Below are 13,938 nucleotides of genomic sequence, written 5' to 3'. Positions count from 1 at the left end.
TCATTTCCCTGGGAGGGGTGACTAAATTTTTAATGATATCTGAACAGGAGCACAACTGCGTTGAATAACAATGTGTCCTGAACAGTGGGACCTAAAATCATTGTGGATGAAATGAGAACCCTAGAAAGAAAGAATGCTGGTCTGAGAGTCGGAAGACCAGCTCTGTGTGACCTTGGCCAGGTCACCTCACCTCTCTGAGCTTCGATTTCTTCATCTAAATTCAAATCGCACTTGTGCCTTCCTAGGGCCCGCTCAGCACAGGCTCTGCTCAGGTGCCAGGACAGCCTCTAATCTGTCACGATTCCTCTGTTTCTGGACAATCGTACCTCGACATGGGAGAATGGACGAAGGAGCTGGCTCTCTAACACCGTTCTTTAACTCAGGAATCCCATAACCTGCTTCCTTCTCAGGAAGTGAAGTACAACCCACCAAAACCATTTTCCGAAGGATAACTGAGCAGCAAACATTATTTTTAAATGGGCTGCAAAATTCCCCACACTATTTTGGAAGCCCAGTCTAAGAGTATATAGGAGCTCTACTAAAGCTGGTCAAAACTGAGAGCTGCCAGAGCCTCGGAGCACTCGTGGGTAGTTTCTGCCTGGTTGAGGGTTCAAGGCCACTGTGGCTGGAAAAGGCCGGGCATCACTTTGCCTCTTTATCTGTTTCATTGATACTCAGAGAGGGCAGGACCCACCAGAGGTCTTGTGGCTAACTGGGACCAGGCAAGATGGAAGCACCCAGGTTCCTCCATTCCCAGCCCATAATAATGGCTGCCATAGTGAGGGACCACTCTGGTCCACAGCATTTGCTTTTTACCTGTCATCTCGGTTTTTCTTTACAACAAGCTGCTAGTAGATATTACTCTTATCCTAGAGATGAGGAACCAGCATCCTGAGAGGTTTGGTTACTCAGGTCTCATGTCTGGTACATGGGGAGCCAGGGCTGGGTTCCAGGTCCTGTTGGAATCCAGGCTTGTGCTTGTAACCACCCACCTCAGCCCTGGGACCCCATTTCTATGCTCTGACCATAAAGCAGGAGATGGGAGCATCCCCGATCCTGAGGCATGTGTGGGAGTGGCTTCTGGGAAAGGCAAGACGGGGGCTCCAGGGGGTTGAAAGGGATCTCCCTAAAACACATGTCTGTGGCTTAACCCACAGGACCTAGGATGTGACCCATTTTGGAAAAAGAGTCCCTGCAGATGTAATGAAGGATCTTAAGGTGAGATCACCCTGGACTATCTTGGTGGGCTCTAAATCCAACGACACATCCCCTTGTCCGAGATGACAGCGAAGATGCAGACACTGAGGAGAAGCCATGGGAAGATGGAGGCAGAGATTGAAGTGATGCAGCCACAAGCCAGGGAACACCTGGCGCCACCAGAAGCTGGAAAAGCCAAGGAAAGGTCCTCCCTAGAGCCTCTGTGGGGAGCACAGCCATGCCAGCACCTTGGACTTGCTTTCCAAACAGAGACAGAATAAATTTCTGGGATTTTTAAGCCACTGAGTTTAAGGTACATTGTTACAGCAGCCCTCGCGAACTGAGATGAGATGGAATAAGGATTTCCTCTCGGAAGAGTTGTGTGCATTTTTAGGACTTGTGGATCCAGAGGGGGCCGACCCTATCTGTGTGCTGCAGCAGCAGGTCCTGTCAAACTGAAATTTCTATTCTTGCAGGAGGGATGAGAACGAAAAGGCCACCTGGAAAATTAACACCACCCCCCAGCCCAGACACCAACGTGCCGTCCTCATGCCCTTTACCATTATACAGCTTCTAATAATAGTTTTTTGGACTATTATTCCATCTACTTTTTGCCTAATGGAGCCCAGTTTCTTTCTCAGGAAGACTTGGCAACTGACCCCAGACATGTTCTAGCCTGAGTCCAAAACCCAGATTTACAAATTAGCCGAGGTGAGAGTGTGTTAGAGAAACATTCTTTACTTTGTTGATGCTTCCCTTTAGATTCCTTTGCCTCCCAAAATACATGTTAAATGTAATTAGATTTAGGAAATTCCCTGGCGGTCCAGTGGTCAGGACTCCACGATTCTATGGCAGGGGGCACAGATTCCATCCCTGGTCGGGGAACTAAGATCCCACAAGCCACACAGCATGGCCACAAAAAAAAAAAAGGAAAGAAAAGAAAAATGTAATTAGATTTACAAAACCCGCTTCCATAGAAATCTTAGGGACACGCTTCTTACTTAAAGTATGGTCCACGGTACAGATTGCTTGTTTATTCACGATGAACCCTCGGGTTGTGAGATGAAGGGAGCTGGACTTCCTTCTAAGATGACAGGCAAAGCAGCAGGGAGGGCTGACGGACTGGATCATCTGTCCCTGTACCTATTCTTCTCATCTATAGATCGGAAGGACCATCTACCCCAAATGAGGGCAGCTTAGAAAAAGAACAACACAGTTTACTTCTTACACGGTACTGTGGACACAGAGGTGCATTTGATTGTCATCCTTGACACTTCTTTCCAGCGTTTCCCAACCTTTTTCAGGTAGAACACAGGTCAGATCCTGCTTTGTATGTGCTGCTCCGAGGAGCCTGGAACAATACTGTTCTGATGGCCAGAGATGAACATCCTAGGAGGTCAGGCCAGTGTAGGCCACCCCTGTCCACCGCAAGGGCCGAGAGACCAGCAAGCAGCCAGACCACGAGAAACCTTCCCGAGCACAGGAGTCAGCAGGTTCTCCCTTACAGATATCTCTGAGTACCTATTTAATACTTAATAAACCCAACTTAAAATAATAGAGTCCCAGTCATCAGACGCAAATCTTAGAAAGACAGAAAGATTTGAAGATGCCTCCAAAAGCAAATAAAAGGAGAGTCGAGGTTTTTAAAAATGAGAGCTTATGCTAAGATTGTTTGATAAAATGAAATCAGCATAATAACAGATTCTCTGGGACTCTGCCCGTACCTGTGAATCATGCTGAGAATTAATCCTTGGACGCTGGAAAATCCTTGTGGATGTGTAGTTTGGGGAATGTATACAAGCCCAGAACAAAGAGTCCTTTCCTCCAGCTCTCCCAACCTTCAGGTGCATGCACGCACACACACACACACACACACACACACACACACACACACACACACAAAATGAACCAAGAAAGAAGGAACGAGATCAGTAATGAGAGAGCCCACTAATGGATTGGTTTATGTATAGAACAACAGCCCATCGCTGTTACATAAAATAATCAATCAAGCACTTAATTTTAAACATAAAAGTAAGCTGTCAGGAGATTGTTAATAGATAACCAAATAAATTAACAGTTGTAGGTGGGATTTGAAACCAGGTCAGATTTCCTTCTTCCCCGAGCTCTGAGCCCACGAGTATAAAGGGTCTCCCCAGCTGGGCACTTGATGTCACACTGTTTCCAAGTGGGAAATCCCCCTTTATCCAATATCCCCTCTCAGCAGGCTGGTCACTTCAGGGAATTGTCTTTTGTGCGTCTTCCATAAATTTTATAACGCTGCTACTTTACAATATTGATGGGCAACTTGGCCTTGGCCCAGACCCGCAGTGGGTTAGCGTGGACATGAAAACCTTCAGAAGCGCAGAAACAGGAAGGAACACATTCCCCACTGACGTTTCTTAAAGGGAGAATTGTGTAAGTGCAGTGGTTACCTGAGTTGGAGGCCGGCCCGGCATTGATGGACGGCTCTGCCCTCTGAGAGCCACACGGCGACAGGCTGGCAGGCGGGACACACACAGGCAACTCTCAGGTACCTGCAGACCCGTAAAGGGTAAGTGAAATCCACACATAATCCCCCAAGTTGTTTAAACCTGAAACTCAACTTTCTCCCGACATTCAAACTCTTTGCAAAGTTACTGATGAAGAAGGATCGACAGCTTTAAAGTCTGTCTCTTCTCTCTCTACCTGTGACCTTCTCAGGGCAAGTGACCCAAAGTAAATGCAACAAGGAACATAAAAGGCAGGACTAGAGAATTGATCCCTGATTCCTAGAGGCTCTGTGAGTGCTCTGAACTTTGAGGATAACATTCGTTCTGCCATCACATCTTCATGAAAAAAACAACACAGTAAAATTCCACCTCCTAGAATAAAGTCACACTGAGAACAAGACAGCCATCGTTTGCTAACCAAGTGAGTAACACAAGTCAATAATAGCTACCATTTATTGGGCCTTTAACACACACACACACACACACACACACACACACACACACACACACACCACCCAAACACTGCACCTTACTAAATACATTAGGCATGTGATCTCATTTAATCCTCTTTTTAAAATCTGCATAAATATCCTTTGATCCAGAAAACCCACTTCTAAGGGATATTTCCTGTGGAACTGACTGAGAATATGTCCAAAGATTCTGTCTATAAGGATGTTTATCAGATATAAGCAAACCTTCGCCTGTCAGGGCCCCTGTTAGTACAACAGGCCCGTGGGATTTTGTTGGACACAACTGGCATCTTACTAAAAAGATTAAAATGTCTAGTAACCATGGGGTAGCTTCCACTCTAAAGAGACAGCGATCTACAGAGCGAGCTACCTCTCTATATATAATGAATCTGGGAACAACGCAAGCATGCGATCCACACAGACCACGTCCATCATCCCAGAAAAGTTCCGTCTGAGGCAGTAGTGTTTTGGTAAATGGTCACCAACCAGCTCTCTGAAAAAACAATCTATACATACACGTGTGTATGTTTATTATAACTTTCACCAGTATAAAAGATATAGGATGCACAATTTACAAGTAATAATAAAATACATAATTCTCTTTACTGTAAATTCCATATAATCAATTAATTCTCAAAGAATGCTTGTGTTGACTTTTATCAAGCTCTCGCATCTGTAGCCGCCCTATATAGTTCTGACATGAATGCTGGCGTTTTCATTTACATTAATGAGTAATGCAAATGTAAAACAACTTTGTATATCAAAACTTCACTTGGATAAATCGGCTATTAGTTTTCACATAATGGGAGGATATTTCCTCAAATTTTTGTGCTATTCACAATGTAATGGCTAGAGACATGACAACTTTTAATACGTATGAACATTTTTTCCACCACTTTAAGTCTAGGTAATCAACAAAACAATCAAGGAAGCCCTAAGTTGTAGTATTTGCTGATTTCCAAACGTAAATAGCCCTACTGTAGCCAATTTCAAGCTGCCAACACGGTCACTGAACAAAGCTGGAGACGTACAGTAGCTCATCATCATTATATAGTATTTTCATCATATAGGTATCATAAATATAAATAACCTCTAGAATAAAGATGATAAAATATAGTAAAATAATAGGGAAATGATTTTTGACTATTTGTTACTTTTTAAAATATAATTAAACTGTAAGATATAACACTTTTAATAATTGTTATGTGTAACAACCTGAAATTTTAACGATTGGCCAGCAAGCCCCTGCTTGTATGCCTGTGCAGTTAATCCCATCTCATGTATATAATTTTTTTTTAAATAAGGAAAAGGTAAAAATACCTCATGAATTCTCAGGGTAAAAATCTATTACTTCTTAATATGTCAGGAAAGTAAAGCTTCAACCCCTTGGGGAGAGTGGAAGGAAAAAGCCGGCCTGTGCGATTTCATTTCAGGAGCAGGCTGCTGAGAGAGCACCTGGAACATCAGAGTGACAGCTGTCAAACAACCAGAAACAGGACCCAGCGACTCCTGCCCAAGGGCTTATAACACAGGTTCAAACCAGGCTTTTTTCCAAAGATGTTTTTAATTCCAACATCCCTCCTAATGGCTTACCGTAGACTAATTTAGCCAGGAGCTGTTAATGCTAAAAATGGAAGCTAATGATTTCTGCTAAAAACGATTAAGCGGACACTATCAGAGTATATTGTAAGAAACTGATTATCACGGGTGCATTTGTTTTCCACTTCCTCTTCCCTGTAGAAAGGCTTAATAAGATTCCCACAGCAAAAGCAGAAGCACTTCTTCCTCTCCTGGGAGCCTAGATTGTGAATGTGTTCTCTGGAGGTCACCCACTCCCCAGAGCCCTCCTAAGACTCATCTCACGCTGGGAGCCATGGTTCCACTAAAGGGCGCCCACTGCTGTTGCTTGTCATGTTGGTGCTATTCAGCGAATACTGGCAGCATCAGCTTCTTTCTCTGGGCTGCCCACCGGTACCCACCACTCACCTCGGTGCCTTATGGCTTGGCACACTTTATACTTCCCAAAATAAGTGTATTAAGAAAAGAAGCATGCCTTTTAAAGCAAAGATTAGATAATAGTCATACCACACAACTGTCCAGCTGGAAGAAATCTAGCAAAAAAAAAAAGATCAAGTTTTCAGGTGCCACTGTTTGAATTAACCAGGAATGTTAGAAAGCAAGCACATAAAACTTCAGTATAATTATGACATGATTAAATATTTCAACTGGCAATGATTTAAGCAGAATTCAGGTTTCCTGAGCCATCCGATATTCAGGCTTAATTCATTTGATGTACATTCCCTGAAACCTTATGATGTTAGCTTCTATAAAAAGAAAGCTGAATGTCACAGAAGGCCATCTGGACTGGGAGAAGTTATTGAAGGGTTTTTTTTTACAATGGAATCTCAATTATTAGGCAATTAGAACAACACTCCTAGGAATGATATTTACAAAGTCTGGGGTACAACCTTGATGAAATGTTTTTAATTTTATAATTTTTAGAAATAAGGAAAGAAAAGATTAGCTTTTGTCTTTCTCTGAGGATTTCCATATTAAGACGGAGAAACTGAACCACCTTAATTTAGGACACTAGTTTTGGGGTCAACTCAGAATTTTCTTTTTCCAGCTTGCAACATCTCAATGAATTTCCCATTTCCACCCAATGTTGGGAAGCACGTTCCTGGGCCATCTTCAGGATCCGACAGAAGGGGTTTTATAGGCTGGGTTGAGAGCTTAGAGATGCAGTACCAAGGGTGCGGTCAAGGGCTCAAGGCTTACATACCAGCGCACGTGTACACACACAAATGTTAGTTCCTTCTTATGGCCACCAGCTTTAAACTCTGCCCTCTGGCTAACACACGAGTTGCTCCTTACGCCATCCCGCCAAGGTCACTCAAAGCCTACCTTGAACCTAGTCCCCCCAAAGTGCGTGGAAACAGAAGAGGAAAATTCTAAACAACTGTCTATGCCTTGTACCCTCTTCTGGAAACACAATCTACTAAAAGGAAAGACAATTTGGAAAAAAAAAAAGTGTAGATGCTACTCAAATTTCAGAGCGGTTATCAGTGTGGGAAAACTATTAACTAACGTGGATGGCATGTTACTTTTCTTGTACTACAAAGTAACTTCCTCTTATTTAATAATTTTGATTAGTAATGAATTTGGATTACTTTTGATTTAACAGAGAGAATGAATCAGACTGGTTAAAACCTTAATGATGTCATATTTATTAATATAGTAAATACTGAATATAGAAGATCTATGACTCCACTAATACTTTCACTGGCTTAAATAAAAAAAAAAAGAAAGGCACTTTCAAAGAACAAAGTTGTAAGGCTTAAAGGAAAGAGAAAGTAATTCTTACAAATTCACTATGGATCCATCAGAGATTTTTAAAATCCATATAAATCCAGGTATAGAAGATCTGACTCTGATCCTACATTATTTCTACATTTTAGGACAACTTTTCACTCACAAATTCAAGGTTACAATGGCATCTAAGATATCCACAGGAAAAGACTAACATGAAATACAACAATATGAATCAGATTTGTTGCATTAGAGTGGTTATTTTCCTTTTCTCTATTTTTTAAATTTCCTATAGCACGGTTATATAATTTTTATAATAAAAATTGTAAATTAAGAATTTGAGGTTACCAAACGTCCTTGACTTTATAAAATAAATCTTCAAACAAATATGCGGAAACGGGACATTCAACCAAGATGAAGAAGATGCTCAATGGAAATGTCCACAAGGTCCTGAGAGGAGCTCTGGACATGAAGCCCTTCATTAGCATTTCCAGCCCCCCTCTCCTGTGGCACCAACGATTCCCACCAAGGCGGGGATGACAAATGCGGGATTGCTACACGTTTATCAGCCCTGTGTGCCTGGGGAATCTCAAGGCACTTTTGGAACCTACACTTGATTCGGTTTCATGGTGAGGAAAGTGAGGTTCACATACAAGGACCACTGTAGGAACCACATCACCGGACCAGCATCCTGTAACCCAGGGGCTGACGGAAAGATCAGGTACCCTTTCTTTTTTCAAATTATATTTCATTTACTCAACTATGTTCACTTTCAAAAACAAGTATGAGATTGTAAACAGACCTCACTCACTCTGACAGCCCCACAGAGGGCACTCTCCGTACCCCTGCAGGGGTTTTGGGGCGCAATAAAACCAAAATCGGTATTGAAAATACGTGTGCATCTCATAAGATAAATTTTTAAAATAGCCTAGTGGACATTCCAAACTAGTAACTTAACCCAGAGAGGGGAACTATAAATGCTTACTGTATTGGTCTATAAAAATACCCCTCAATAAGGATTTCAGAGTCCATTCCTCAAGAAGGTACACAATTAGTGGCCAAAGGCTACGCCCACATCAGTGTGACTCCCTCCCTAATGCTAAATACATCCTCCTCCACCTCAGAGGTGTCTGGAGGCTGGGCACCGGCCAAATCCCCGCGGCGCTCTGGCTGGGTCACAGCTGCTGGCTGCTGAAGAAGGACTTGGTCTCCCTGCAGACGGGATTCACGCACAGCGGGCAGCTCAGGGTCAGCTGCGTGGAGCAGCGCTCGTTGGACTGGATGTGTGAGTGCACCAAGTCGGCCAGGGCCTGGAGACAGACAACAAGCAGGAGAGACCCATCAGCAGCAGAGCGGCCGCAGCTTCCCACACCTCCCCTCGCCCATCTCCCCATTCAAAACCTATGAACCCTTTGAACCCAATTCTATGATGTCTTCCTTGCTTAAGAATTCTCAGCTTAGAGAAAAGTTTCAAATACAGGTTTTAGAGAAGGAAATCCTCTCACCCCACCTGCTGAACCTTGTCTCTGAAAGGCAGATTTTTAATTAGACATAGCGATAGGTGGGTAGAAATAAGAAAACGGGGGCTCTGCAAAGGAGAAAAGAGCGAGAGCATAAGGGATTCGATTTTATTTTTGTAATTAATTGGAACTCAAAATGTTCTAATATGTGAGAAAACCAATATTCTGTAAGAGTTTCTCAGAGGACTGCTCTCCGACATGTTCTACTAAAATGGTTGTAACACTAGAGATACCTTCGAGAACAGTGGATTTCCATTAAGAGACTCTGCTCTTCTGATGTTTTCAACCCCACACTGAAATCAAATGAGAAAAGGGAGGAAAAACACATACACGTTTTATTTTCCTTTTTTTTTTTTAAAGAAACTGCTACAAAAAATAAAATAAATAAATAAACACACATACACAAACACAACTCGAAGTCTTAGTACCAAAGTGTTCCCAGACTACCCAGAAATGAAAAACAGTCCCGGGACCAGACATAGATGCTGATTTTCACCCCTTTATCATAAAATTGCTCTTCAATTTCTATTCCTTCCCTCATCCCATTACCTTCCCATGGGTGCTTTGTTTCCAAACCATTTTTGAGGTTTGTATCTGATAGAATACTCAAGTAATTTAAATCTGCTTACCATTCTTTTTTTAGTCTACCTTTCTAATGCATACTTTTACAGACTCTACCTAAGCAGAATGTTGCTATAATGACTTAAATTTTTACACGTTTTGATTCCAAGTGCCAAAAGAGGTAAATTAATTTAATGTATATTGAAACTAGATTGGATCCAATACGCAGAGTTGGATTTTTAAATATATTCTTACATAGAAAAATCTAAATTAAAAACCTAAGGACTGTTTACAACCATCCCTGCTCCCCTCTCCAAAAATATCCCGTTGATTCCAGCTAATTATCCCCCAAATAACTGAGAAGTATCTAATTCTTATTTACTCAGGTAGCTAGGATCTTCTCTTTCCCTTTCTGAAATGCTGATGGCCTTTTTGTTGCTTTATCTTTTAAGTTAGAAGACTGGGAAGGGGAAAATGGTGAGATTCAGCAAACACATAGTTCTCAATTTAAAAAGAGATTGATCATATTCCAAAACTTCATGTAGAAGTAACAGCAGGATAACCAGTTGGTCAGTGTTCTCAAACACTGTTTTTTTCTTTCTGGCCACACTGCACGGCATGCAGGATCTTAGTTCCCCGAGCAGGGATCGAACCCGCGCCCCCTGCAGTGGAAGTGAGGAGTCTTAACCACTGGACCACCAGGGGAGTCCCAAGTGTTCTCCAACACTGTTCGTGGGAGACTTAAAGGCTGTATTTCTGTAGGACAATCCAATAAAATATGTATCAACATTTACATTCCATTGCTAGGAATTATTTCTAAGAAAATAATTGGAAAATGATGTTTATTACAGAGCAGTTTATGAAAGCAAAAAATTAGAAACATCTTAAATGTATACCTCCTAGAGAAATGGAAATAAAAACAAAAATAAACAAATGGGACCTAATGAAACTTCAAAGCTTTTGCACAGCAAAGGAAACCATAAACAAGACAAAAAGACAGCCCTCAGAATGGGAGATAATATTTGCAAATGGAGCAACTGACAAAGGATTAATCTCCAAAATTTAAAAGCAGCTCATGCAGCTCAATAACAAAAAAACAGACAACCCAATCCAAAAATGGGCAGAAGACCTAAATAGACATTTCTCCAAAGAAGATATACAGATTGCCAACAAATACATGAAAGAATGCTCAACATCACTAATCATTAGAGAAATGCAAATCAAAACTACAATGAGATATCATCTCACACCAGTCAGAACGGCCATCATCAAAAAATCTAGAAACAATAAATGCTGGAGAGGGTGTGGAGAAAAGGGAACCCTCTTGCACTGCTGGTGGGAATGTGAATTGGTACAGCCACTATGGAGAACAGTATGGAGGTTCCTTAAAAAACTACAACTAGAACTACCATACAACCCAGCAATCCCACTACTGGGCATATACCCTGAGAAAACCATAATTCAAAAAGAGTCATGTACCAAAATGTTCATTGCAGCTCTGTTTACAATAGCCAGGAGATGGAAACAACCTAAGTGTCCATCATCGGATGAATGGATAAAGAAGATGTGGCACATATATACAATGGAATATTACTCAGCCATAAAAAAAACGAAATTGAGATATTTGTAATGAGGTGGATGGACCTAGAATCTGTCATACAGAGTGAAGTCAGTCAGAAAGAGAAAGACAAATACCGTATGCTAACACACATATATGGAATTTAAGAAAAAAAATGTCATGAAGAACCTAGGGGTAAGACAGGAATAAAGACACAGACCTACTAGAGAATGGACTTGAGGATATGGGGAGGGGGAAGGGTAAGCTGTGACAAAGTGAGAGAGTGGCATGGACATACATACACTATCAAACGTAATATAGATCGCTAGTGGGAAGCAGCTGCATAGCACGGGGAGATCAGCTCGGTGCTTTGTGACCACCTAGAGGGGTGGGATAGGGAGGGTGGGAGGGAGGGAGACGCTAGAGGGAAGAGATATGGGAACATATGTATATGTATAACTGATTCACTTTGTTATAAAGCAGAAACTAACACACCATTGTAAAGCGATTATACTCCAATAAAGATGTAAAAAAAAAGTATACTAATACATTTTTAATGTATACATAATACATTTTTAAGAGGAAAAAAGTTACAAAAACAGTGTGAATAAAATACCATTTTTACTAAATGTGTAGAAGAATACCACTTTCATTAAGATACACGCACATTTAGAGGGAAAAGGGGACTTATTTTTAACAAAATATTAACATATCTCTCAGGGGTAAGAGTCTGAGTGAGTTCTACTCTCTATGTCACACTTCTCTGAAATGAGTTCTTTATTATTTTTATTATCAAAAAGCAATAATTTCTATTTTGGGCAAAAATTTCAAACTACTTTTTAGAGAAAGTTAACAATTTTAAATGTAGTGTATTCTCCCTTCAAAATAAGGAAATTAATTGTAGTAGATGGTTTTCTTTATTCTCTATGTAGACTAATATATTAGTCACTAATAATCCATTTGGTTACTAAGGGATGACCTCAGTTTGGTTATATGAATGAATGTGAATTAGCATGCAATACAAACAAAAATTTGTTTTCCAAATACACTGGTATGAACTACCATTGCACTTCAGTTTTCTAGCAAGGTCATCATTAGCCAAGGTCATTGCTGGGATATAGAAGGCATCATTTTTTTGTTTTGTTTTGGCTGTGCCACATGGCATGTGGGATCTTAGTTCCCCAACCAGAGATCGCCTGTATCTGTAGTGGAAGTGCAGGGTCTTAACCACTGGACTGCTGGGGAAGTCCCTAGAAGGCATCGGCAAATGAAGTCCATAGACAACCCTACAACCTCATGTTAGCCAACTACAACTTCCCCATAAATTCCTTATCAGAACTACTGACAAGTAACTTAGGCACCCTCTACCTTCATCAACGTGTGATTGATGACCAGTACATCCGTACAAAAACCTGTGGGGTCGGGTGCTGCTGAAGCTCTCCCCCAGTCCACTCTCCACCCTTCCTTGCACCTGCCACCTGGTCCCAGAGAGGGTGAAGTATCCTTCGAGGCCAGGGCCCCGTCCATCACACGTGGGGTGACCAGGGCCAAGAGGTCTGGTGGAAGATGAGAGGGAAGGGCTCCTTGGGTCCCAAGGGTTCCACGATTCCCATAGAAACAATGCTAAGGAGTGGACTCGGGTTTCAGACCGGCCCTCAGAAGCCCCGAGATGGGTCAACAATAGCTTTTCTCCATGTGAATGACAATCACATCCACCTTACATTACAAGACAACTCGGAATGGTATTTGTTATTTCAATAATCAGACTGATCACAACATAGTAGCAAAGAGCTAATTCAGTGAGTGCATACAAAGGTCAAGGAAGTTACACATACTGTACCAGCGTTCATTCCACGCCCTTCTCTTAAATGGCGACGACTCCTATGTGCCTCGAAACCCAACCAGAGGCAGCGTAACAGCCCAAGTAAAGGGCACTCTTAGGTGAAGAAGAGGAATTATAGAACAAGAAAGTTCTTTTCCTCCAAACTGGTGAGAAGTACAATTATTTTTTTCTTAAGGAAATGTAGTTTTTATTACTTTCAAGGGGTATAGTAACTCAAACGAAACAAAATGATATCGCCTGCAGTGATCCCTGGGCTGCCTAGTTTTACAAAGGCACAAGAGTGCTTTCCCACTGCAAACATGCAATTAAGTTGATGTGTTCAGATCAGTTCTCAGATGAAGTATTATTCAGAACAATGAGGCCACAGTACCTGCAAACATATATACTGAACAATAGTTTTGAATGACACAATTAGATCACTGCAGAGAGAGTTTCCTTTTAAAACAAATCAAAACGGGATTGATAACCACGCTTACCTCACTGGCTAGAACTTGAGAGTATTCGATGTCCAGTTCATACAGCGTTTCAATGTGATCGCTGGTAAATGCTATCGGAACCAAAAGGATGTTCTTCCTCCCCCTCTCACAAAGCCCTCTAATGGCCTCGTTTGTCAGAGGACCCAGCCAGGGCATCGGGCCAACCTGTGAGAAAGGAGGATGAATGCACACAGGGACCCACGTCTCACCACAGCCCACTGCCCTGGACATACACACACCTCCCTGTAAGAGTGAGGGCCACGTTTTACACCTTCTCTAATGGGTTCTGGTATTTAAATTAAGCTTGAATCCTTCTCGAAACTGGCAAAATATAACAATTCCTATGATTACAATTAAAAATAATCTATTGTTTCAATGGAATCGAGGAATTTCAGTAGTCACTTGATTTTCCCTCCTTCTTATTTGCTTGCAGAGTTCTTTCTGCTCATGGGAGCAGTCAGGTTACAGAACATTCTGCCTACGTGAAAGGGCCAAATCTAATCATTTTATAACTA

General features: G+C 41.7%; 1 protein-coding gene across 1 annotated transcript in view; it reads right to left on the bottom strand.

The window, feature by feature from the left end:
• Positions 1-8,129: 8,129 nt before the first annotated feature.
• The window catches only part of FECH (ferrochelatase), a 35,147-nt gene continuing 29,338 nt past the window's right edge, over positions 8,130-13,938 (bottom strand). Inside the window, exons 9-11 of the mRNA XM_060121173.1 lie at positions 13,424-13,588; positions 9,219-9,278; positions 8,130-8,775 (exon numbers count right to left, since the gene is read on the bottom strand). Coding sequence (XP_059977156.1) covers positions 8,641-8,775; positions 9,219-9,278; positions 13,424-13,588 — 360 coding nt within the window. The 3' untranslated portion in view covers positions 8,130-8,640. The remainder of the gene's footprint in view (positions 8,776-9,218; positions 9,279-13,423; positions 13,589-13,938) is intronic.

Source organism: Lagenorhynchus albirostris, chromosome 14 (genome assembly GCF_949774975.1).
Source record: "Lagenorhynchus albirostris chromosome 14, mLagAlb1.1, whole genome shotgun sequence".
In the NCBI taxonomy this organism is placed as follows: Eukaryota; Metazoa; Chordata; class Mammalia; order Artiodactyla; family Delphinidae; genus Lagenorhynchus; species Lagenorhynchus albirostris.
The sequence above is the reverse complement of the archived record's forward strand: the minus strand, read 5'-3'. Positions and strand labels throughout refer to the sequence as shown.